This window comes from Oncorhynchus tshawytscha, linkage group LG07 (genome assembly GCF_018296145.1).
Source record: "Oncorhynchus tshawytscha isolate Ot180627B linkage group LG07, Otsh_v2.0, whole genome shotgun sequence".
Taxonomy (NCBI): domain Eukaryota; kingdom Metazoa; phylum Chordata; class Actinopteri; order Salmoniformes; family Salmonidae; genus Oncorhynchus; species Oncorhynchus tshawytscha.
The window spans coordinates 76,613,974-76,639,689 of NC_056435.1; the positions used below are offsets into that span (position 1 = coordinate 76,613,974).

The 25,716-nt window shown below is 43.9% G+C and overlaps 1 protein-coding gene across 2 annotated transcripts in view; it reads right to left on the bottom strand.

Annotated features, from left to right (window-relative positions):
• Positions 1 to 25,716, bottom strand: part of LOC112255384 (fibulin-2-like) — a 109,114-nt gene that overhangs the window by 29,803 nt on the left and 53,595 nt on the right. For both annotated transcript variants that reach the window (XM_042324978.1, XM_042324977.1), the window contains exons 6-7: positions 11,450 to 11,642; positions 5,102 to 5,236 (exon numbers count right to left, since the gene is read on the bottom strand). In XM_042324978.1, coding sequence (XP_042180912.1) covers positions 5,102 to 5,236; positions 11,450 to 11,642 — 328 coding nt within the window. The remainder of the gene's footprint in view (positions 1 to 5,101; positions 5,237 to 11,449; positions 11,643 to 25,716) is intronic.

The window sequence follows — 25,716 nt, forward strand, 5'->3', positions numbered from 1 at the left end:
CACCCTAGACCCACTCCAATTTGCTTACCGCCCAATTAGGTCTACAGACGATGCAATCTCAACCACACTGCACACTGCCCTAACCCATCTGGACAAGAGGAATACCTATGTGAGAATGCTGTTCATCGACTACAGCTCGGCATTTAACACCATAGTACCCTCCAAGCTAGTCATCAAGCTCGAGACCCTGGGTCTCGACCCCGCCCTGTGCAACTGGGTACTGGACATCCTGACGGGCAGCCCCCAGGTGGTGAGGGTAGGCAACAACATCTCCACCCCGCTGATCCTCAACACTGGGGCCCCACAAGGGTGCGTTCTGAGCCCTCATATGTACTCCCTGTTCACCCACGACTGCGTGGCCACGCACGCCTCCAACTCAATCATCAAGTTTGCGCACGACACAACAGTGGTAGGCTTGATTACCAACAACGACGAGACGGCCTACAGGGAGGAGGTGAGGGCCCTCGGAGTGTGGTGTCAGGAAAATAACCTCACACTCAACGTCAACAAAACTAAGGAGATGATTGTGGACTTCAGGAAACAGCAGAGGGAACACCCCCCTATCCACATCGATGGAACAGTAGTGGAGAGGGTAGCAAGTTTTAAGTTTCTCGGCATACACATCACAGACAAACTGAATTGGTCCACCCACACAGAGAGCATCGTGAAGAAGGCGCAGCAGCGCCTCTTCAACCTCAGGAGGCTGAAGAAATTTGGCTTGTCACCAAAATCACTCACAAACTTCTACAGATGCACAATCGAGAGCATCCTGGCAGGCTGTATCACCGCCTGGTACGGCAACTTCTCCGCCCACAACCGTAAGGTTGGGTACCAGAGGGTAGTGAGGTCTGCACAACGCATCACCGGGGGCAAACTTCCTGCCCTCCAGGACACCTACACCACCCGATGTTACAGGAAGGCCATAAAGATCATCAAGGACAACAACCACCCGAGCCACTGCCTGTTCACCCCGCTATCATCCAGAAGGCGAGGTCAGTACAGGTGCATCAAAGCTGGGACCGAAAGACTGAAAAACAGCTTCTATCTCAAGGCCATCAGACTGTTAAACAGCCACCACTAACATTGAGTGGCTGCTGCCAACACACTGACTCAACTCCAGCCACTTTAATAATGGGAATTGATGGGAAATGATGGAAAATATATCACTAGCCACTTTAAACAATGCTACCTAATATAATGTTTACATACCCTACATTATTCATCTCATATGTATACGCATATACTGTACTCTATATCATCTACTGCATCTTTATGTAATACATGTATCACTAGCCACTTTAACAATGCCACTTTGTTTACATACTTATCTCCTATGTATATACTGTACTCGATACAATCTACTGTATCTTGCCTATGCCGCTCTGTACCATCACTCATTCATATATCTTTATGTACATATTCTTTATCCCCCTACACTTGTGTTTATAAGACAGTAGTTTTGGAATTGTTAGTTAGATTACTTGTTGGTTATTACTGCATTGTCGGAACTAGAAGCACAGAGCATTTCGCTACACTCGCATTAACATCTGCTAACCATGTGTATGTGACAAATAAAATTTAATTTGATATATATAGGACATGTATTGACTTAGTGGGTATATATATAGGACATGTATTGACTTAGTGGGTATATATATATATAAATATATAGGACATGTATTGACTTAGGGGGTATATATATATATATATATATATATAGGACATGTATTGACTTAGTGGGTATATATATATATATAGGACATGTATTGACTTAGTGGGTATATGTATATATATAGGACATGTATTAACTTAGTGTGTATATTTATATATAGGACATATATTGATATATATATATATATATATATAGGACATATATTGACTTAGTGGGTATAAATATATATATACATAGGACATATATTGACTTAGTGGGTATATATATATATATAGGGCATGTATTGACTTAGGGGGTATATATATATATATATATATATATATATATATATATATATATGACATGTATTGGCTTAGTGGGTTTATATATAGGACATGTATTGACTTAGTGGGTATATATATATATATAGGACATGTATTGACTTAGTGGGTATATATATATATTTTTATATATATATATATATATATATATATATATATATATATATATATATATATATATATATACATACAGTGCCTTGCGAAAGTATTCGGCCCCCTTGAACTTTGCGACCTTTTGCCACATTTCAGGCTTCAAACATAAAGATATAAAACTGTATTTTTTTGTGAAGAATCAACAACAAGTGGGACACAATCATGAAGTGGAACGACATTTATTGGATATTTCAAACTTTTTAACAAATCTAAAACTGAAAAATTGGGTGTGCAAAATTATTCAGCCCCTTTTACTTTCAGTGCAGCAAACTCTCTCCAGAAGTTCAGTGAGGATCTCTGAATGATCCAATGTTGACCTAAATGACTAATGATGATGATCCACCTGTGTGTAATCAATCCACCTGTGTGTAATCAAGTCTCCGTATAAATGCACCTGCACTGTGATTGTCTCAGAGGTCCGTTAAAAGCGCAGAGAGCATCATGAAGAACAAGGAACACACCAGGCAGGTCCTAGATACTGTTGTGAAGAAGTTTAAAGCCGGATTTGGATACAAAAAGATTTCCCAAGCTTTAAACATCCCAAGGAGCACTGTGCAAGCGATAATATTGAAATGGAAGGAGTATCAGACCACTGCAAATCTACCAAGACCTGGCCGTCCCTCTAAACTTTCAGCTCATACAAGGAGAAGACTGATCAGAGATGCAGCCAAGAGGCCCATGATCACTCTGGATGAACTGCAGAGATCTACAGCTGAGGTGGGAGACTCTGTCCATAGGACAACAATCAGTCGTATATTGCACAAATCTGGCAATTTATGGAAGAGTGGCAAGAAGAAAGCCATTTCTTAAAGATATCCATAAAAAGTGTCATTTAAAGTTTGCCACAAGCCACCTGGGAGACACACCAAACATGTGGAAGAAGGTGCTCTGGTCAGATGAAACCAAAATTTAACTTTTTGGCAACAATGCAAAACGTTATGTTTGGCGTAAAAGCAACACAGCTCATCACCCTGAACACTCCATCCCCACTGTCAAACATGGTGGTGGCAGCATCATGGTTTGGGCCTGCTTTTCTTCAGCAGGGACAGGGAAGATGGTTAAAATTGATGGGAAGATGGATGGAGCCAAATACAGGACCATTCTGGAAGAAAACCTGATGGAGTCTGCAAAAGACCTGAGACTGGGACGGAGATTTGTCTTCCAACAAGACAATGATCCAAAACATAAAGCAAAATCTACAATGGAATGGTTCAAAAATAAACATATCCAGGTGTTAGAATGGCCAAGTCAAAGTCCAGACCTGAATCCAATCGAGAATCTGTGGAAAGAAATGAAAACTGCTGTTCACAAATGCTCTCCATCCAACCTCACTGAGCTCGAGCTGTTTTGCAAGGAGGAATTGGAAAAAATGTCAGTCTCTCGATGTGCAAAACTGATAGAGACATACCCCAAGCGACTTACAGCTGTAATCGCAGCAAAAGGTGGCGCTACAAAGTATTAACTTAAGGGGATGAATAATTTTGCACGCCCAATTTTTCAGTTTTTGATTTGTTAAAAAAGTTTGAAATATCCAATAAATGTCGTTCCACTTCATGATTGTGTCCCACTTGTTGTTGATTCTTCACAAAAAAATACAGTTTTATATCTTTATGTTTAAAGCCTGAAATGTGGCAAAAGGTCGCAAAGTTCAAGGGGGCCGAATACTTTCGCAAGGCACTGTATATAGGACATGTATTGACTTAGTGTGTATATATATATATATATATAGGACATATATTGACTTAGGGTGTATATATATATATATAGGACATGTATTGACTTAGTGGATATATATATATATAGGACATGTATTGACTTAGTGGGTGTATATATATATATATATTTATATATATATATATATATATAGGACATATATTGACTTAGTGGGTATATATATAGGACATGTATTGACTTAGTGGGTATATATATATATATATATATATATATATAGGGCATGTATTGACTTAGTGGGTATATATATATAGGGCATGTATTGACTTAGTGGGTATATATATAGGGCATGTATTGACTTAGGGGTATATATATATATATAGGACATGTATTGACTTAGTGGGTATATATATATAGGACATGTAATGACTTAGTGGGTATATATATATATATATATATAGGGCATGTATTGACTTAGTGGGCATATATATATATATATATATATATATATATAGGGCATGTATTGACTTAGTGGGTATATATACATAGGGCATGTATTGACTTAGTGGGTATATATATATATATATATATATATATATAGGACATGTATTGACTTAGTGGGTGTATATATATATAGGACATGTATTGACTTAGTGGATATATATATATATATATATATATATATATATATATATAGGACATGTATTGACTTAGTGGATATATATAGGACATATATTGACTTAGTGGGTATATATATATATGTATATATATATATATATATATATATATATATATATATATATATATATATATAAAATCTATATATATATGTAGGACATGTATTGACTTAGTGGGTATATATATATATGTATATGTATATAGGACATGTATTGACTTAGTGGGTATATATATATACATAGGACATGTATTGTGTAAATCTAACAACCCAGCTGTTTTAGTAACCACGTCAACAACTTGTCATCTACAATTTCACACTGCCATTTTGCCCACTTTCCCAGCACTTTAGACACAAACTTAAAGGGTATGACGTTGAGGGGCGTTTTTAGTGATTAAATATGTGATCTAACCGTCCCACAATCCAAAGTATTAATGTTGTTACTGTAGTCTAGCAAAGAAATCAGACCAATTATTTTACTAAATTTAACTTTGACTATATATATTTTTTTTATTGAACCTTTATTTAACTATATTTAACTTATTAGCTTCAGTACAACAAACCAATTTTACTTCATAATCATAATGATGATGATGTTGACCAACTCACCCTCACAGACTTGGTTCCTGAGCTGGAAGCCAGCAGGACAAGTGACGGTCCTCTCACACACAAACGATCCCACGGTGTTCACACAGCGCTCACTGGCCTGGCAACTGTGCATGCTGGTCACACACTCATTCACATCTGTTAGGGGTTAGAGAGGGAGAGAGAGAGAGGGTGAGGGACAGAGAGAGTATGGGAAAGAGAGAGAGAAAATGTAGAAAGAGAGAAAGGGAGAGAGAGAGAATGGGAGCGAGAGAGAAAATCAGGATGACAAATATAAATTATGTTTGGACACAGTTCTATTAGAACACACCAAAAACTACACATACTGTATCTAGGACTAAATATCAGCAACACAGGTAGCTTTCACATGGTTGTGAATGAGCTGAGAGACAAAGCAAGAAGAGCCTTCTATGCCATTAAAAGGAACATTAGAATCTGGCTCAAAATGTTCCAATCAGTTCTAGAACCAGTTGCTCTATATGGCAGTGAAGTATGGGGTCCAATCTCTAACAATGAATTTACCAAATGGGACAAACATCTAATCGAAATACTGCATGCAGAGTTTAGCAAGACTGTATTGCAAGTGCAAAGAAAAACTCCAAATAACGCATGTAGAGCAGAATGGGGCCAACACCCCCTCCTCATTCTAATAGAAAAAAGAGACATCAAATTTTACAACCATCTAAAAATAAGTGATCCCAAAACATTCCATCACACAGCTCTACAATGTCAAGAGATGAAACAAGAGAAGAGTCCCCTCAGCCAGCTGGTTCTGAGGCTCAGTTCACCAACCCAAACCAACCCCATAGAGCCTCAGGACAGCACTCAGAAAATCTGGCCCAACCAGATCATCACAAAGCAAAAATAAAAATATATCACCTATTGGAAAGGCATCAAAAAAAATCTAAGTAAACTTCAATGCTATTTGTCTCTAAACAGACAGTACATGGTGGCAGACTATCTGACCACTGTGACTGATAGAAAACTGAGGAAAACATTGACTAGATACAGACTCCGTGAGCACAGTCTGGCTATAGAGACCGGTCATCACAGACAAACCTGGCTGCCCGGAGAGGACAGGGTGTGCTCACTCTGCTCCAGGGGAGAGGGAGAGACAGAGCTGCATTTCCTATTATTACTGTGACAAATACTCAGACCTAAGAGAGTATTTCTTTACAAAGAATTTGAAACTATAAAAGATGAAGAAAAAATCTAATATTTATTGGGTGAAAAGCCAAAATGTGCAGTTTTGGCAGCCGTGACAGATGTGTCCTCTTGCCACAACCTGAGGGACAGCCAGTGAAAAGTGCAAAGTAATGTCGATAATATTTCCCATCTTGTTTTGTCTTTCATACCAGGTCATGTGTCTTCTCAGTCATGTTGACACTGGTCTACTACCAGGTCATGTGTCTTCTCAGTCATGTTGACACTGGTCTACTACCAGGTCATGTGTCTTCTCAGTCATGTTGACACTGGTCTACTACCAGGTCATGTGTCTTCTCAGTCATGTTGACACTGGTCTACTACCAGGTCATGTGTTTTCTCAGTCATGTTGACACTGGTCTACTACCAGGTCATGTGTTTTCTCAGTCATGTTGACACTGGTCTACTACCAGGTCATGTGTCTTCTCAGTCATGTTGACACTGGTCTACTACCAGGTCATGTGTCTTCTCAGTCATGTTGACACTGGTTTACTACCTGTGTAGGTGGGGGTCATGTGTCTTCTCAGTCATGTTGACACTTAACTAGTTGGGTGGGTGGGTGTTTAGCTAGGTGGCTGGGTGGTTAGCTAGCTGGGTGGGTGGGTGGTTAGCTAGCTGTGTGGGTGGGTGGTTAGCTAGCTGTGTGGGTGGGTGGTTAGTTGGCAGTGTGGGTGAGTGGGTAGTTAGCTAGCTCTGTGGGTGGTTAGCTAGCTGTGTGGGTGGGTGGTTAGGAAGCCGGGTAGGGTGGGTGGTTAGGGTGGGTGGTTAGCTAGCTGTGTGGGTGGGTGGTTAGCTAGGTGGCTGGGTGGTTAGCTGGGTGGGTGGGTGATTAGCTAGCTGTGTGGGTGGGTGGGTGGTTAGCTAGCAGTGTGGGTGGGTGGGTGGTTAGCTAGCAGTGTGGGTGGGTGGGTGGTTAGCTAGCAGTGTGGGTGGGTGGGTGGTTAGCTAGCAGTGTGGGTGGTTAGCTAGCTGTGTGGGTGGGTGGGTGGTTAGGAAGCTGGGTGGGTGGGTGGTTAGCTAGCTGTGTGGGTGGGTGATTAGCTAGATGGGTGGGTGGTTAGCTAGCTGTGTAGGTGGGGGGGTGGGTTAACTAGTTGGGTGGGTGGTTAGCTAGTTGTGTGGGTGGTTAGCTAGCTGTGGTTAGCCAGCTGTGTGGGTGGGTGATTAGCTAGATGGGTGGGTGGTTAGCTAGCTGTGTAGGTGGGGGTTAACTAGTTGGGTGGGTGGGTGGTTAGCTAGTTGTGTGGGTGGTTAGCTAGCTAGCTGGGTGGATGGATAGCTAGCTGGGTGGGTGGTTAGCTAGCTGTGTGGGTAGGTGGTTAGCTAGCAGTGTGGGTGGGTGGGTGGTTAGCTAGCAGTATGGGTGGGTGGGTGGTTAGCTGGGTGGGTGGGTGGTTAGCTAGCTGGTTGGGTGGTTAGCTAGCTGTGTGGGTGGGTGGTTAGCTAGCTGTGTGGGTGAGTGGTTAGCTAGTTGTGTGGGTGGGTGGTTAGCTAGCAGTGTGGGTGAGTGGGTAGTTAGCTAGCTGTGTGGGTGGTTAGCTAGCTGTGTGGGTGGGTGGTTAGGAAGCTGGGTGGGTGGGTGGTTAGGAAGCTGTGCGGGTGGGTGGGTGATTAGCTAGATGGGTGGGTGGTTAGCTAGCTGTGTGGGTGGGTGGTTAGCTAGCAGAGTAGGTGGGTTGTTAGCTAGCTGTGTGGGTGGGTGGTTAGCTAGCTTTGTGGGTGGGCGGTTAGCTAGCTTTGTGGGTTGGTTGTTAGCTAGCTGGGTGGGTAGGTAGGTGGTTAGCTAGCTTGGTGGATGGTTAGCTGGCTGGGTGGGTGGTTAGCTGGCTGGGTGGTTAGCAAGCTGGGTGGGTGGTTGATGCTGTGTTCAGGCTTAGTCCCAAATAGCACCTTACCCCCTATAAATTGCACTACTGTTGACCAGGAGCCAAATATAGTGCACTACAGGACCCTACAGGATAGAGGATAGTACAGGATAGTGCTGTTCAAAATAGTGCACTATATATAGCAAATAGGGTGGCATTTGGGACACAACCTAGGTTTGTCTTGTTGATGCTCTGGCCAGTTGACGCTCTCTGTTGTGGCCAGTTGGATGTGGTGCTAGAACCCCGGGCCAGTTAGAGTCATCCATTTGACTGGTGAATGTCAACATAAAGAGGGTTTTGGAGACGGCGGAGAGGAGGGTCATTATTTCTCTCCCTTTGTCTGGATAATGAATCCAGTGTTCAAGCTGAATGCCCTGTGAGTCAAATGGGGACAATAATTGCAAATGACAGATCCTCACCAATACAAATATTTTCTCTATTGTTGTAAAGGTTTGCTCTGTCCTGAGTAAATGAAAAGTATGGGATTAAAATCCCTTTCAGACCCATAACACAACACCGGATAGAGAGAGAGTGTGAGTGTGAGTGTGAGTGTGAGTGTGAGTGTGTGTCAACAGTCCCTAGCTGGTGATTGGAGAGAATTCCTGCTGGGCTGTGGAGGTTCCTGGACAGTAGACTATAGGACATTGTTCTACAGACTCTGCCTTCATCCTCGTTATTGTAATCATGATTGTCACAGGACTGTTGGGGAGCCTAGGGGAAAGTGTAAGTGTGTGTGTAACTTCCAGACTTGGTTCATTCCACCAAGGCCCTAACTACAAAATGGCCATCAGAACAGGACATTGGAACAGAATGACGCATCAGGAGCTGCTACTGGAGAACAGAAAGGGGAACCCAAGGAGACTCTTCTGTTGTCCTTTGATCCTTATCTTCCGTTGTCCTCTTCTGATCATGTCCTCTGATCTCTACAGATCCTTATCTTCTGTTGTCTGATGTCCTCTGATCTCTACAGATCCTATCTTCTGTTGTCTGATGATGTCCTCTGTTCTTTGATGATGTCCTCTGCTCTCTGATGATGTCCTCGGTTCTCTACAGATCCTAATCTTCTGTTAACCTCCAACACACACACTGTCTGTATCCTCTGTGCTCTCTCTGTCCTGCCTTCATATAGCTTTAACTGTCTGTATCCTCTGTGCCCTCTCTGTCCTGCCTTCACATAGCTTTAACTGTCTGTATCCTCTGTGCCCTCTCTGTCCTGCTTTCACATAGCTTTAACTGTCTGTATCCTCTGTGCCCTCTCTGTCCTACCTTCACATAGCTTTAACTGTCTGTATGTATATGTATCTTCAGGCAGTCCTCACCTGTATCTCTTCCAGGTGCTTCTGAAGAGTATGAGCCATGGGCAGAGTGAAGAGGAAGTGAAGGAGCTGGTGTTTTGCGGGTACTATTTAGTGAGGCTGCCAGTTGAGGACTTGTGAGGCATCTGTTTCTCAAACTAGACACTCTAATGTACTTGTCCTCTCAGTTCTGCCTCGGCAGGAACTAATGTGAATCCATAATAAATACAAATACAAATGTTGAAATCCCGGTTTCCTTCCTCTCCGGCAACTGAGTTAGGAAGGACGCCTGTATCTTTGTAGTGACTGGGTGTATTGATACAGCATCTAAAGTGTAATTAATAACCTCACCCTGCTCAAAGGAATAGTCAATGTCTGCTTTTTTTACCCATCTACCAATAGGTGCCCTTCTTTGCGAGGCATTGGAAAACCTTCCTGATCTTTGTGGTTGAATTTATTGCACAATCTTACAGATAATTGTGTGGGGTACAGCGATGAGGTAGTCATTCAAAAATCATGTTAAACACATTTATTGCACACAGAGTGAGTCCATGCAACTTATTATGTGACTTGTTAGTACATTTTTACTCCTGAACATATTTAGGCTTGCCATAACCAAGGGGTTGAATACTTATTGACTCAAGACATGAAATTCCACTTAAACATTATGGGTTATGGGTTATTGTGTGTGAGGAGATTTACCTTTCTCAGACAGGGCAGTAGGTTTGGTGTGAGGTGATTTACCTGTAGGTTTGGTGTGAGGAAATTTACCTGTCTTAGACAGGGCAGTAGGTCTGGTGTGAGGTGATTTAACTTTCTCAGATGGGGCAGTAGGTCTGGTGTGAGGTGATTTACCTGTCTCAGATAGGGCAGTAGGTCTGGTGTGAGGTGATTTACCTGTCTTAGACAGGGCAGTAGGTCTGGTGTGAGGTGATTTAACTTTCTCAGATAGGGCAGTAGGTCTGGTGTGAGGTGATTTAACTTTCTCAGATAGGGCAGTAGGTCTGGTGTGAGGTGATTTACCTGTCTCAGATAGGGCAGTAGGTCTGGTGTGAGGTGATTTACCTGTCTCAGATAGGGCAGTAGGTCTGTGTGAGGTGATTTACCTGTCTCAGATAGGGCAGTAGGTCTGGTGTGAGGTGATTTACCTGTCTCAGATAGGGCAGTAGGTCTGGTGTGAGGTGATTTACCTGTCTTAGACAGGGCAGTAGGTCTGGTGTGAGGTGATTTAACTTTCTCAGATAGGGCAGTAGGTCTGGTGTGAGGTGATTTACCTGTCTCAGATAGGGCAGTAGGTCTGGTGTGAGGTGATTTACCTGTCTCAGATAGGGCAGTAGGTCTGGTGTGAGGTGATTTACCTGTCTCAGATAGGGCAGTAGGTCTGGTGTGAGGTGATTTACCTGTCTTAGACAGGGCAGTAGGTCTGGTGTGAGGTGATTTAACTTTCTCAGATAGGGCAGTAGGTCTGGTGTGAGGTGATTTACCTGTCTCAGATAGGGCAGTAGGTCTGGTGTGAGGTGATTTACCTGTCTCAGATAGGGCAGTAGGTCTGGTGTGAGGTGATTTACCTGTCTCAGATAGGGCAGTAGGTCTGGTGTGAGGTGATTTACCTGTCTTAGACAGGGCAGTAGGTCTGGTGTGAGGTGATTTAACTTTCTCAGATAGGGCAGTAGGTCTGGTGTGAGGTGATTTAACTTTCTCAGATAGGGCAGTAGGTCTGGTGTGAGGTGATTTACCTGTCTCAGATAGGGCAGTAGGTCTGGTGTGAGGTGATTTACCTGTCTCAGATAGGGCAGTAGGTCTGGTGTGAGGTGATTTACCTGTCTCAGATAGGGCAGTAGGTCTGGTGTGAGGTGATTTACCTGTCTTAGACAGGGCAGTAGGTCTGGTGTGAGGTGATTTAACTTTCTCAGATAGGGCAGTAGGTCTGGTGTGAGGTGATTTACCTGTCTCAGATAGGGCAGTAGGTCTGGTGTGAGGTGATTTACCTTTCTCAGGCAGGGTAGTAGGTCTGGGCCTCTCCTTCCTCCTCTGTGTTTGGTTAGGGTTAGGGCTGAGCCCCTTCTCTTCACAGCAGGTGAGCAGGACATGACCACAGGGGTTCCCCAGGTGCTGGTGGGCATCACACCCTCTACCTTCAGCATGTAGAGCCAGACCCAGCACACAACAACTGCAGCACACCTGGAGAGGAGAGGACACACAGACACACACACACACACCTGTCACAGTGGTCCATTCACTTCCTTCTCATCCTGCCCTAGTGGTGTGGGGGCTGTGCTTTGGCAAAGTGGGTGGGGTTATATCCTTCCTGTTTGGCCCTGTCTGGGGGTGTCCTCGGATGGGGCCACAGTGTCTCCTGACCCCTCCTGTCTCAGCCTCCAGTATTTATGCTGCAGTGCTTCACCGTGCTTCTACACCTGCATTGCTTGCTGTTGGGGGTTTTAGGCTGGGTTTCTGTACAGCACTTTGAGATATCAGCTGATGTACAAAGTGTATATAAATAAATTTGATTTGATTTGATCCTCCCTTCTCCTCCCTCCCTCCCTCCTTGCCTACCTCCCTCCCTCCCTCTCCCCTCTCCTTCATCCCCTCTCCTCCCCTTTCATTCCTCTCCTCCCCTCTCATCTCCACCCCTCTCCCACCTCCCTTCCTCTCCTCTCCCTCCTCCCCTCTCCTCTCTTCTCCCTTCCTCCCCTCAGCCTCCTCTTTCCTCCCCTCTCATTCATCTCTTCTCCTCCCCTCTCATTCCTCTCCTCTCCTCCCTCTCCTAACCTGTCATCCCCCTCTCCTCCACACTCATCCCTCACACCCCCCTCTCATCTCTCTCCCTGCCCCTACCATCTCTCTGCCCCTGCCATCTCTCTCTGCTCCTGCCAGCTCTCTCTGCCATCTCTCTCTGCTCCTGCCATCTCTCCATGCCCCTGCCATCTCTCTCTGCCCCTGCCATCTCTCCCTGCCCCTGCCATTTCTCCCTGCCATCTCTCTCTGCCCCTGCCATTTCTCTTTGCCCCTGCCATCTCTCTCTGCTCCTGCCATCTCTCCATGCCCCTGCCATCTCTCCCTGCCATCTCTCCCTGCCCCTCTCTCCCTGCCATCTCTCTCTTCCCCTGCCATCTCTCTCTGCCCCTGCCATCTCTCTCTGCCCCTGCCATCTCTCTCTGCCCCTGCCATCTCTCTCTGCCCCTGCCATTTCTCCCTGCCCCTGCCATCTCTCTCTGCCCCTGCCATTTCTCCCTGCCCCTGCCATCTCTCTCTGCCCCACCCATCTCTCCCTGCCCCTGCCATTTCTCCCTGCCCCTGCCATCTCTCTCTGCCCCACCCATCTCTCCCTGCCCCTGCCATTTCTCCCTGCCCCTGCCATCTCTCTCTGCCCCACCCATCTCTCCCTGCCGCTGCCATTTCTCTCTGCCCCTGCCATTTCTCCCTGCCCCTGCCATTTCTCCCTGCCCCTGCCATTTCTCCCTGCCCCTGCCATCTCTCTCTGCCCCACCCATCTCTCCCTGCCCCTGCCATTTCTCTCTGCCCCTCAGCCTTATTAAACATGAGACAGAGCTGATAATAAAATACTAAACCTGTCTGTTCAGGTCTCTGTTTACAGAGCAGTATCAGCCAAGATATAAACCTGTCTGTTCAGGTCTCTGTTTACAGAGCAGTATCAGCCAAGATTCTGTTGGAAAGTATTCAGACCCCTTGATTTTTTCCAGATTTTGTTACGTTACAGCGTTATTATAAAATTGATTAAATCGGTTTTGCCCTCATCAATCTACACACAAAACCACATAATGACAAAGAAAATACAGATTTGTAGAAGTTTTTGAAAATGTATTACAAAAATAAAAAAGATGGAGATATTTATAAGAAAAAGGAATCAGTTATTCTGCGTTCTGGGACTCAGACAAGAGTGCTCTGAAATAGGAGTAGAGGGGATGTAGGGGATGGGATAGAGGGATAGATAGAAATCGGAGTAGAGGGGATGTAGGGGATGGGATAGATAGAAATCGGAGTAGAGGGGATGTAGGGGATGGGATAGAGGGATAGATAGAAATCGGAGTAGAGGGGATGTAGGGGATGGGATAGAGGGATAGATAGAAATCGGAGTAGAGGGGATGTAGGGGATGGGATAGAGGGATAGATAGAAATCGGAGTAGAGGGGATGTAGGGGATGGGATAGAGGGATAGATAGAAATCGGAGTAGAGGGGATGTAGGGGATGGGATAGAGGGATAGATAGAAATCGGAGTAGAGGGGATGTAGGGGATGGGATAGAGGGATAGATAGAAATCGGAGTAGAGGGGATGTAGGGGATGGGATAGAGGGATAGATAGAAATCGGAGTAGAGGGGATGTAGGGGATGGGATAGAGGGATAGATAGAAATCGGAGTAGAGGGGATGTAGGGGATGGGATAGAGGGATAGATAGAAATCGGAGTAGAGGGGATGTAGGGGATGGGATAGAGGGATAGATAGAAATCGGAGTAGAGGGGATGTAGGGGATGGGATAGAGGGATAGATAGAAATCGGAGTAGAGGGGATGTAGGGGATGTACAAACGAACACTTAGTTTCAACGTTTCATCACATCATGTAAATACACGAACATGCTCCATTGACCAGATTGGCCCATTCAACCAATCTGATTTAACAGAGTGGATATTCGTCTCATCCGCCATGATTTATGTATTGGAACAGGCCAACAATGTGGTTACTTAAGTCCGATTTGGACATATTTGGCAGTTTTCGCTGCATAACATGTAGAAGTTGTCCCTTTTCAGGTTTAGAAGTAGCTAATGCCCGTTCATATAAGCTGGTTAACATAGTTAGTGTACATAAATCAGTTGTGGTAGTCAAAGTCCTTTTTCACTGTAATGCAATTGATTGGTAATGGTGACATAAACATGTATTGGGGTTGTCATCCATACAAGCGTTATACTCAGATTTTTTTACCTAAACATAGTGTGAAATACACATTTAAACAATAGCCTAAATCTAGGCACATTTTGCTTGAGGGGAAATGAGGAGACTCAGGATCTTTACCCTACGCGTTTCCATGACACTTCCATTGTTTTGGCCGAGTTCTGTAGACCTCTTTATCACATCTATGCTGTGGTCTTCAGTCAGCTCAGTTGGCCTACAACCTCTATAAGTGGCTTGTCTAATATCTGCTGTTAGATCTTTCTCGGGAGACAAATAACTAATATCACTACATATTGTAGGGTACCTTTTTTAAAAACCTTTATTTAACTAGGTACAGTGGGGCAAAAAACTATTTAGTTCGCCACCAATTGTGCAAGTTCTCCCACTTAAAAAGATGAGAGAGGCCTGTAATTTTCATCATAGGTACTCTCCAACTATGACAGACAAAATGAGAGAAAAAAAATCCAGAAAATCACATTGTAGGATTTTTTTTTTTACTGTTAACCTACAAAGCATTACATGGGCTTGCTCCTACCTATCTTTCCGATTTGGTCCTGCCGTACATACCTACACGTACGCTATGGTCACAGACCTCCTAATTGTCCCTAGAATTTCTAGGCAAACAGCTGGAGGCAGGGCTTTCTTCTATAGAGCTCAATTTTTATGGAATGGTCTGCCTACCCATGTGAGAGACGCAAACTCGGTCTCAACCTTTAAGTCTTTACTGAAGACTCATCTCTTCAGTGGGTCATATGATTGAGTGTTGTCTGGCCCAGGAGTGTGAAGGTGAACGGAAAGGCTCTGGAGCAACGAACCGCCCTTGCTGTCTCTGCCTGGCCGGTTCACCTCTTTCCACTGGGATTCTCTGCCTCTAACCCTATTACAGGGGCTGAGTCACTGGCTTACTGGTGCTCTTTCATGCCGTCCCTAGGAGGGGTGCGTCACTTGAGTGGGTTGAGTCACTGATGTGATCTTCCTGTTTGGGTTGGCGCCCCCCCTTGGGTTGTGCCATGTCTGAGATCTTTGTGGGCAATACTCGACCTTGTCTCAGGATGGTATGTTGGTGGTTGAAGATATCCCTCTAGTGGTGTGGGGGCTGTGCTTTGGCAAAGTGGGTGGGGTTATATCCTTCCTGTTTGACCCTGTACGGGGGTATCATAGGATGTCGCCACATTGTCTCCTGACCCCTCTTGTCTCTGCCTCCAGTATTTATGCTGCAGTAGTTTGTGTGTCGGGGGGCTGGGGTCAGTTTGTTATATTTGGAGTACTTCTCCTGTCCTATCCGGTGTCCTGTGTGAATTTAAGGATTTAAGGATGCTCTGTCTAATTCTCTCTTTCGGGGGACCTGAGCCCTAGGACCATGCCTCAGGACTACCTGGCATGATGACTCCTTGCTGTCCCCAGTTCACCTGGCCGTGCTGCTGCTCCAGTTTCAACTGTTCTGCCTGTGGCTATGGAACCCTGACCTGTTCACCGGACGTGCTACCTGTCCCAGACCTGCTGTTTTCAACTCTCTAGAGACAGCAGGAGCGGTAGAGATATTCTTAATGATCGGCTATGAAAAGCCAACTGACATTTACTCCTGAGGTGCTGACTAGCTGCACCCTCGAAAACTACTGTGATTATTATTATTTGACCATGCTGGTTATTTATGAACATTGGAACATCTTGGCCATGTTCTGTTACCTGGCCCAGCCAGAAGAGGACTGGCCACCCCTCATAGCCTGGTTCCTCTCTAGGTTTCTTCCTAGGTTCTGGCCTTTCTAGGGAGTTTTTCCTAGCCACCGTGCTTCAACACCTGCATTGCTTGCTGTTTGGGGTTTTAGGCTGGGTTTCTGTTCAGCACTTTAAGATATCAGCTGATGTAAGAAGGGCTATATAAATAAATTTGATGATTCGTAAAAATGTGACCTATATATGTGGATGATCTTGTTCCTGTAGTGTTTGGTCATTCCTTGCGCATTCACAGCCATATAAGGAGACATTGGAACACAGCGCCTCCAAAATCTGGGGCATTTCCTGTTTGAAATTTCATCTTGGATTCGCCTGTAGCATCAGTTCTGTGGCACTCACAGATAATATCTTTGCAGTTTTGGAAACGTCAGTGTTTTCTTTCCAAAGCTGTCAATTATATGCAGTCGAGCATCTTTTCGTGACAAAATATCTTGTTTAAAACGGGAACGTTTTTCATCCAAAAATTTTAATAGCGCCCCCTAATGCATAACTGGTTAACCATTCTTGCTGCCTCTTCAGAAAGTTGCAGGAAATATGAGTCGTCGTCAAGTTCGCAACCCCCCCACCCTGTCTGTTGGTTGCGCATGTTAATCTGCCCTGTACAAGCTCTATACTGGCTCCCATCAGTGGTGGGCTACACTGGCCCCCATCGGTGTTGGGCTACACTGGCTCCCATTGGCGTTGGGCTACGCTATCTCCCATCGGTGTTGGGCTACGCTGGCACCCATCGGTGTTGGGCTATACTGGCTCCCATCGGTTTTGGGCTACACTAGCTCCCATCGGTGTTGGGTTGAGTAAATTAGTTCTAAATACTTACTTTTATGTTCACTAGCTAGACATAAAAGTACCTAAACTGTAAACCAATCAAAACCAATCGTGTGTTCTATCCATGGTACTATCTCTGCCAATCACGTTATCTGTACATAAGGTAGTAGACAGCTGGTGACAGTTCCAGAGACAAATGGAAATCAGTCTTTTTTCCCTTCTTTTCTTATAGAAACATGATCATCAGTGCAAGTTGGAAAATAACTCCCAACATAATAAATAAAACAAAGCAACCTCAGTATTTTATATTTTATTGAACAATGACACAAAAGCAGAAATATACAGACAACATCAACGTAACAGACAGTATTACATGTCAAAAGGTTTGATGGTACCCACTGCTTTTTGGTTTTTACTTCTAAATGATCTTTCAGTTCTATCTTAAACCATTTAAACAGGGGTTTATTCTCCCCCCACCTCATCTTATGAATAAAGATTAATGTATGAATCTTCGGAGAAAAATGATCAAAGAAAATTAAACCGGGGTACATTTCCATTGATTTCCATTGATAATTTGTGTGATTTTGTTGTCAGCACATTCAACTATGTAAATAAAAAAGTATTTAATAAGAATATTTCATTAATTCAGATCTAGGATGTGTTATTTTAGTGTTCCCTTTTTTTTGAGCAGTGTATATTGGTCACATTGTTCATGGCTCCCAAGTGGCGCACAATGGGATTGCCTTGCAATTCTCCAGCTGTATCCACTGAAAGCACACAAAGTTCAAGGCACGAGGGCAGGGGACACGGGATGGGCCACAGAGCCGCGCACAGAAGACGGTTCTAGCCCATGGGGAATAGAGGATGAGGGAGTGGACCCCGACCCCACCACACTGGGTAGCACAGAGCAACACTACCTGTTAAGGATGATGCAAATTTTCGCAGCTTTTCGCAACTTTTTGTTAAAAATCTTATGCCAGGAATATAGTATATGCATATGATAAGTATGTGTGTATAGAAAACACTCTGAGGTCTCTAAAACTGGTTAAATCATGTATGTGGCTATAACAGAACGTGTTCAGGAGTAAAAACCCCTGGGAAAACTGTTCACCAAAAACACAAAAAAAATATTCATCCGCCAGTCAATGTATTGTCTAAGGCGATAGAAAATAGATGAGGTTCCGTTTACAATGCCTACAGCTTCCGCACGATGTCCCCTGTACTGGCATTTCATGGCTGGTTTATCCTTGGTGAGATGACGTATAGGCACTTCCTGTCTTGGGGTGCACCGGAGGAAGTTATGGAAGTGGAAAAATGGACGAAGATTTCAAGACTTGCTGCTATCGAATACAGATCGCCCCGTGATCAATTTGATCGATTATTAACGTTTATTAATACCTAAAGATGGATTACAAAAGTAGTTTGAAGTAGTTTGAATTTTAAAAAGTGACGCTGCGTCTTGTAAAGGTGAATTTTCCTGGATCAGACCGGCCTTCATAAATTGACATTTTAGGTATACAATGATGGATTTAATCGGGAAAAAGACCCAATTGTGATGTTTATGGGACATATAGGAGTGCCAACAATGAAGCTCGTCAAAGGTATTGAATGTTTTATATTTTATTTCTGCGTTTTGTGTAGCGACGGCTACCGCTAAATCTTTTGTTTAGGTCTGGTTCAGGTATTTCGGGGATGCATGCTGTCAGATAATAGCTTCTCATGCTTTTGCCGAAAAGCATTTTACAAATCTGACATGTTGGCTAGATTCACAACGAGTGTAGCTTTAATTGAGTACCTTGCATGTGTGTTTTAATGAAAGTTTAGGTTTTATCGAGTACTACAGGTGGCGCTCTGACATTTCTGCTGATTTTGGTTCCTGTACAGGAACCACAATACGTAAGAGGTTTTAAGGGGAATTGCACTAATAATGGCGCTGACTAGGGAAATGTTCCTGCTGTTCTTAGTGCCAGTCTGCACGTTCAAACTAAAAATGCAACTAATAATGGCATCTTTATGCTTTCGTTAATAAAATTATGATAAAAATACTCTTTCACAATGCAGATGTTTATTTCGTTATGGATCCATAACGAATTACTATGGGAATAAATATCACTGAATTACAGAAATATTGGAACAGAGTTGTCCAATGAAGGTAAACAAATTGTTGCTTAATGGAAAATACTCTTTCAAACACACAGTCACGTTGTACAGCGCCATTATGGCTATTAGCAGATAGCTGGAAAATAGACTTGCCTAGAAGGAGGGTAGGGGGAGAATTCTATTGTCAAATGTATTCCTAAATTAGGTTGGCTGTATCACAACCGGCCGTGATTGGTTGCAATTTCAGATTAATGCACCAGAAAAGACAGAACAAATAAAATAACAAAAAGTATTATTATGTATCACATCCGACCGTGATTGGGAGTCCCATAGGGCGACGCACAACTGGCCCAATGTTTCTCTCCCTCTAAAAACAGAAATAAATGTTTTGGCCGGATTACAATCGCTAACTTTCTGGTTTTTTTTACGGAATAACCTCAAATATCATTATATATTATCAAGTTAATGGCACAGTCATATAGCCCAGCACCTACATAAAGCTGAGTGACTCACTCATTCATGGCTTTGGATCAAAATAAATAAGTACCAACATTCTTTCTGATAGTCTTGAATAAAGAAATGTTTTGGTTATCCTGGTCTGGACACCATGTAGAGTATTATAATTATGGGCTATTAGCAGAACAATATACCTCTCTGTATTTTGATGCTTTGTGGATGGGGCCTCCCCAGTGGAGCAGCTGTTTAAGTCACTGCATCGCAATGCAAAATGCTACAGATGCAGGTTTGATACCCATGCCGGCCACCGCCGGGAGACCCATGAGGTGGTTTTTGGTTTTAATTTAGAATCCTCCAATCCTCTATATGTAATTACTGGCGGAGAGTCACGTCATATTTTTCGATATACTGTAGGTCTACCGTAGGCAACATGAGTCTCACTAGTGTTAAGTAATGTGCTGTTAAAAGAGGTGTATGTCTTATTTATTTAAAGAGCATATTGAAGTTAGAAGAAATAGGAGTTGAAGCAATAGCCTACAACTATTTTAGCACCGTTTCACTCTGCTCTGAGACAAGCATGTGGACTGGTCTTGATAAATGATACATTTTCACTGAATCTCCGTTTGGGTATTGGTTAGACTACAATTATACAGTTAGGGTGTAGAAATGTTATGTGTAGAAATGTTATTCTCTTATTGTAACATTTATTTAACTAGGCAAGTCAGTTAAGAGGAAATTCTTATTTACAAGGACGGCCTACTCCTTCCTCCCTGTCAGGGAATTGAACCCCGGTCTGCCGGATACCCGCACGACACGGGGTCTCTTTCGCTAACTAGCCCAGTACTGTTGCCTACTCCTGACTGTTACGTTGTACAGCGCCATATTTTCTGTTTCATCCTAACGGAAACTCAGAGGGTTTTTCATTTTTCTTGGAATAGAAACACCATAATATTAATCAAATTAATTAAGCAACAATTCTTAAAATCAGTCCCATATACTATATTCTTACAAAAAAAGGTTTTCAATTATCTAGTACAGCCACTATTGAAGGCTATCAAATGCTTCTCAAAGACGCCCTTTGATGGTCAAACTAGCAATAACTAGCATTAATGGTACCAGTGGTTCACACTTAAATAACGTGCCATAGAATTCTGCCGTACCGTGCAAGCCGTGGACAAACCACTGTAGGACAAAAAAGCTCTAACAGCTTATACCCCCAAGCCATAAGATTGCTGAATAATTAATCAAATGGCCACCGGACTATTTCCATTGTTTATTATCTATGGATAGTCCCTTCACCCCTACCTGTACAAATTATCTCAACAAACCTGTACCCCTGCACACTGACTCGGTACCGGTACCACCTGTATATATAGCCTCGTTATTGTTATGTTATTTTCACGACTTCCACTGAAGTTGGTACCTCTCCTTGTTCGGGTGGTGTTCGGCACTCGTCGTCACCGGCTTTCTAACTGCCACGATCCATGTTTCTGTTTTCCATTTGTTATGTTTTGATTGTACACACGTTATTATTATTTCCCTATTTAACCCTCTGGTTCCCATTATGTGTTGTGCGTGATATAGTCTTGTGTGTTAGGGTTTGTATTTCCCTATGTGGATATTTTGTACTGTTTATTTTTCCCGAGTAAAGTAAGTTATTTTTACTCAGTTGTTTCCTGCGCTTGACTACGTCCTCACCTATACACCACTGGTGCTGACAGTTATTGTGTTACTTTATATTATTTTTACTTTAGTTTATTAGGTTAATATTTTCTTAACTCTTCTTGAACTACTGTCTTATACACAGTGTAAGGGGATAAAGAATATGTACATAAGGATATATGAATGAGTGATGGTACCGAGCAGCATAGGCAAGATACAGTAGATGATATCGAGTACAGTATATACATATGAGATAAGTATGTAAACCAAGTGGCATAGTTAAAGTGGCTAGTGATACATGTATTACATAAGGATGCAGTCGATGATATAGAGTACAGTATCAACGTATGCATATGAGATGAACAATGTAGGGTAAGTAACATTATATAAGGTAGCATTGTTTAAAGTGCTAGTGATATATTTACATCATTTCCCATCAATTCCCATGATTAAAGTGGCTGGAGTAGAGTCAGTGTCATTGACAGTGTGTTGGCAGTAGCCACTCAATGTTAGTGGTGGCTGTTTAACAGTCTGATGGCCTTGAGATAGAAGCTGTTTTTCAGTCTCTCGGTCCCAGCTTTGATGCACCTGTACTGACCTCGCCTTCTGGATGACAGCGGGGTGAACAGGCAGTGGCTCGGGTGGTTGATGTCCTTGATGATCTTTATGGCCTTCCTGTAGCATCGGGTGGTGTAGGTGTCCTGGAGGGCAGGTAGTTTGCCCCCGGTGATGCGTTGTGCAGACCTCACTACCCTCTGGAGAGCCTTACGGTTGAGGGCGGTGCAGTTGCCATACCAGGCGGTGATACAGCCCGCCAGGATGCTCTCGATTGTGCATCTGTAGAAGTTTGTGAGTGCTTTTGGTGACAAGCCGAATTTCTTCAGCCTCCTGAGGTTGAAGAGGCGCTGCTGCGCCTTCCTCACGATGCTGTCTGTGTGAGTGGACCAATTCAGTTTGTCTGTGATGTGTATGCCGAGGAACTTAAAACTTGCTACCCTCTCCACTACTGTTCCATCGATGTAGATGGGGGGGTGTTCCCTCTGCTGTTTCCTGAAGTCCACAATCATCTCCTTAGTTTTGTTGACGTTGAGTGTGAGGTTATTTTCCTGACACCACACTCCGAGGGCCCTCACCTCCTCCCTGTAGGCCGTCTCGTCGTTGTTGGTAATCAAGCCTACCACTGTTGTGTCGTCCGCAAACTTGATGATTGAGTTGGAGGCGTGCGTGGCCACGCAGTCGTGGGTGAACAGGGAGTACAGGAGGGGCTCAGAACGCACCCTTGTGGGGCCCCAGTGTTGAGGATCAGCGGGGAGGAGATGTTGTTGCCTACCCTCACCACCTGGGGCGGCCCGTCAGGAAGTCCAGTACCCAGTTGCACAGGGCGGGGTCGAGACCCAGGGTCTCGAGCTTGATGACGAGCTTGGAGGGTACTATGGTGTTGAATGCCGAGCTGTAGTCGATGAACAGCATTCTCACATAGGTATTCCTCTTGTCCAGATGGGTTAGGGCAGTGTGCATTGTGGTTGAGATTGCATCGTCTGTGGACCTATTTGGGCGGTAAGCAAATTGGAGTGGGTCAAGGGTGTCAGGTAGGGTGGAGGTGATATGGTCCTTGACTAGTCTCTCAAAGCACTTCATGATGACGGATGTGAGTGCTACGGGCGGTAGTCGTTTAGCTCAGTTACCTTAGCTTTCTTGGGAACAGGAACAATGGTGGCCCTCTTGAAGCATGTGGGAACAGCAGACTGGTATAGGGATTGGTTGAATATGTCCGTAAACACACCGGCCAGCTGGTCTGCGCATGCTCTGAGGGCGCGGCTGGGGATGCCGTTGGGCCTGCAGCCTTGCGAGGGTTAACACGTTTAAATGTCTTACTCACTTCGGCTGCAGTGAAGGAGAGACCGGTTTCCGTTGCAGGCCGTGTCAGTGGCACTGTATTGTCCTCAAAGCGGGCAAAAAGTTATTTAGTCTGCCTGGGAGCAAGACATCCTGGTCCGTGACTGGGCTGGGTTTCTTCCTGTAGTCCGTGATTGACTGTAGACCCTGCCACATACCTCTTGTGTCTGAGCCGTTGAATTGAGATTCTACTTTGTCTCTGTACTGGCGCTTAGCTTGTTTGATAGCCTTGGGAGGGAATAGCTGCACTGTTTGTATTCAGTCATGTTACCAGACACCTTGCCCTGATTAAAAGCAGTGGTTCGTGCCTTCAGTTTCACACGAATGCTGCCATCAATCCACGGTTTCTGGTTAGGGAATGTTTTAATCGTTGCTATGGGAACGACATCTTCAACGCACGTTCTAATGAACTCGCACACCGTATCAGCGTATTCGTCAATGTTGTTGTCTGACGCAATACGAAACATCTCCCAGTCCACGTGATGGAAGCAGTCTTGGAGTGTGGAGTCAGCTTGGTCGGACCAGCGTTGGACAGACCTCAGCGTGGGAGCTTCTTGTTTTAGTTTCTGTCTGTAGGCAGGGATCAACAAAATGGAGTCGTGGTCAGCTTTTCCGAAAGGGGGGCTGCAGAGGTAGAGTTACCAGCCTCAGAAATGTCAGCCCAAATAAATGCTTCACAGAGTTCAAGTGACAGAAACATCTCAACATCATCTGTTCAGAGGAGACTGCGTGAATCAGGCCTTGATGGTCAAATTGCGGCAAAGAAACCACTACTAAAAGACACCAATAAGAAGAATAGACTTGCTTGGGCAAAGAAACATGAACAATGGACATTACACTGGTGAAAATCTGTCCTTTGGTCTGAGGAGTCCAATTTTTTATTTTTTTCTCTGTGTCTTTGTGAGACGCAGGGTAGGTGAACAGATGATCTCCGCATTGTGGTTCCCACCGTGAAGCATGGAGGAGGAGGTGTGATGGTGCTTAGCTGGTGACACTGTCAGTGATTTATTTAGAATTCAAGGCACACTTAACCAGCAGGGCTACCACAGCACTCTGTAGCGATACGCCATCCCATCTGGTTTGCGCTTAGTGGGGCTATCATTTGTTTTTCAAAAAGACAATGACTCTTCGTGAACTGCGCTGTTGGTTAAGGGCTTGTAAGTAAGTGTTTCACGGTAAGGTCTACACTTGTTGTATTCGGCGCATGTTACGAATAAAGTTTGATTTGATTTGACCCAACACACCTCCAGGCTGTATAAGGGCTGTTTCACCAAGAAGGAGAGTGATGGAGTGCTGCATCAGATGACCTGGCCTCCACAATCACCTGACCCCAACCCAAGTGAGATGTTTTGGGATGAATTGGACTGCAGAGTGAAGGAAAAGCATCCAACAAGTGCTCAGCATATGTGGAAACGCCTTCAAGACTGCAAAAGCATTCCAGGTGACTACCTTCAAGAAGCTTGTTGAGAGAATGCCAAGAGTGTGCAAAGCTGTCATCTTTGAAGAATCTCAAAATATAAAATATATTTAGATTTGTTTAACACTTTTTTGGTTACTACATGATTCCATATGTGTTATTTAATAGTTTTGATGTGTTCACTATTATTCTACAATGTAGAAAATAGTAAAAGTAAAGAAAAACCCTTGAATGAGTACACGTGTCCAAACTTTTGACTGGTACTGTGTACTTGGCTGGGGAATTAGCCTGCTAGCTTATCAGGCTGGGTATTTTTTTTTCATACAACTTTTCACATATAACACACATTACCTGTAGTGGTTGATGATTCTGACTGTGTCATCAAGGCAGTAACCCAGGTCAATATCAGAGGCCTCGATCACATATCCTTTTCATAGGAGTTGAGAGAGACTCTGGCAACAACAGAAAATGTGTCACAAGGGTACTTGTGTCACATGACACCTTTATTCTGAGTTCTTGCCTGACAAGCTGTGAAATATTAACTGAGCAGTGAATGATATTCTTTTTGGAGGTGGCTAAACCATTGCAGTCACATTGCTGGACATGTTATGATACCCACCTTTGCTCCTTCTGTTAAGTCCCAGCATTAATGTATGACGATTAATCTGGCACCCAACTGTGCAATTTGTCTAACAGAAAAAAAACAGGTCAACGATTGACGTCATCCCTTAATTATAACCATACTGTAGCTTGAGAAATAATGTAATATCTTTTGGAAACTAAGTCTATGCTTTACAGATGCAGACTGGCTGGCTCCAGATTGGATTATATTCAGGCCGTTGACGCCGTTACACTGCACAACCAAATGTTTTGGTCCTGGGATGGGTTGGGTTTGTTGCTGCTAGTTAGTATACTGTTGTAGTCAGACATGAGTTAGTTAGTACCAACATAGCTGTATCCAATATTTACTTGAGCCCTAGACATGGGTTGCAGCTCGGTGGTTAATGTGACTTTTTCATCAAAATTACACTAACCAGTGCTCTCGCACAGTGGCTAACCGGGCTGTCTGCATTGTGTCCCACCACCCACCAACCCCTCTTTTACGCTACTGCTACTCTCTGTTCATCATGTATGCATAGTCACTTTAACCATATCTACATGTACATACTACCTCAATCAGTCTGACTAACCTGTGTCTGTATGTAGCCTCGCTACTTTTATAGCCTCGCTACTGTATATAGCCTGTCTTTTTACTGTTGTTTTATTTCTTTACTTACCGATTGTTCACCTAATACCTTTTTTTCACTATTGGTTA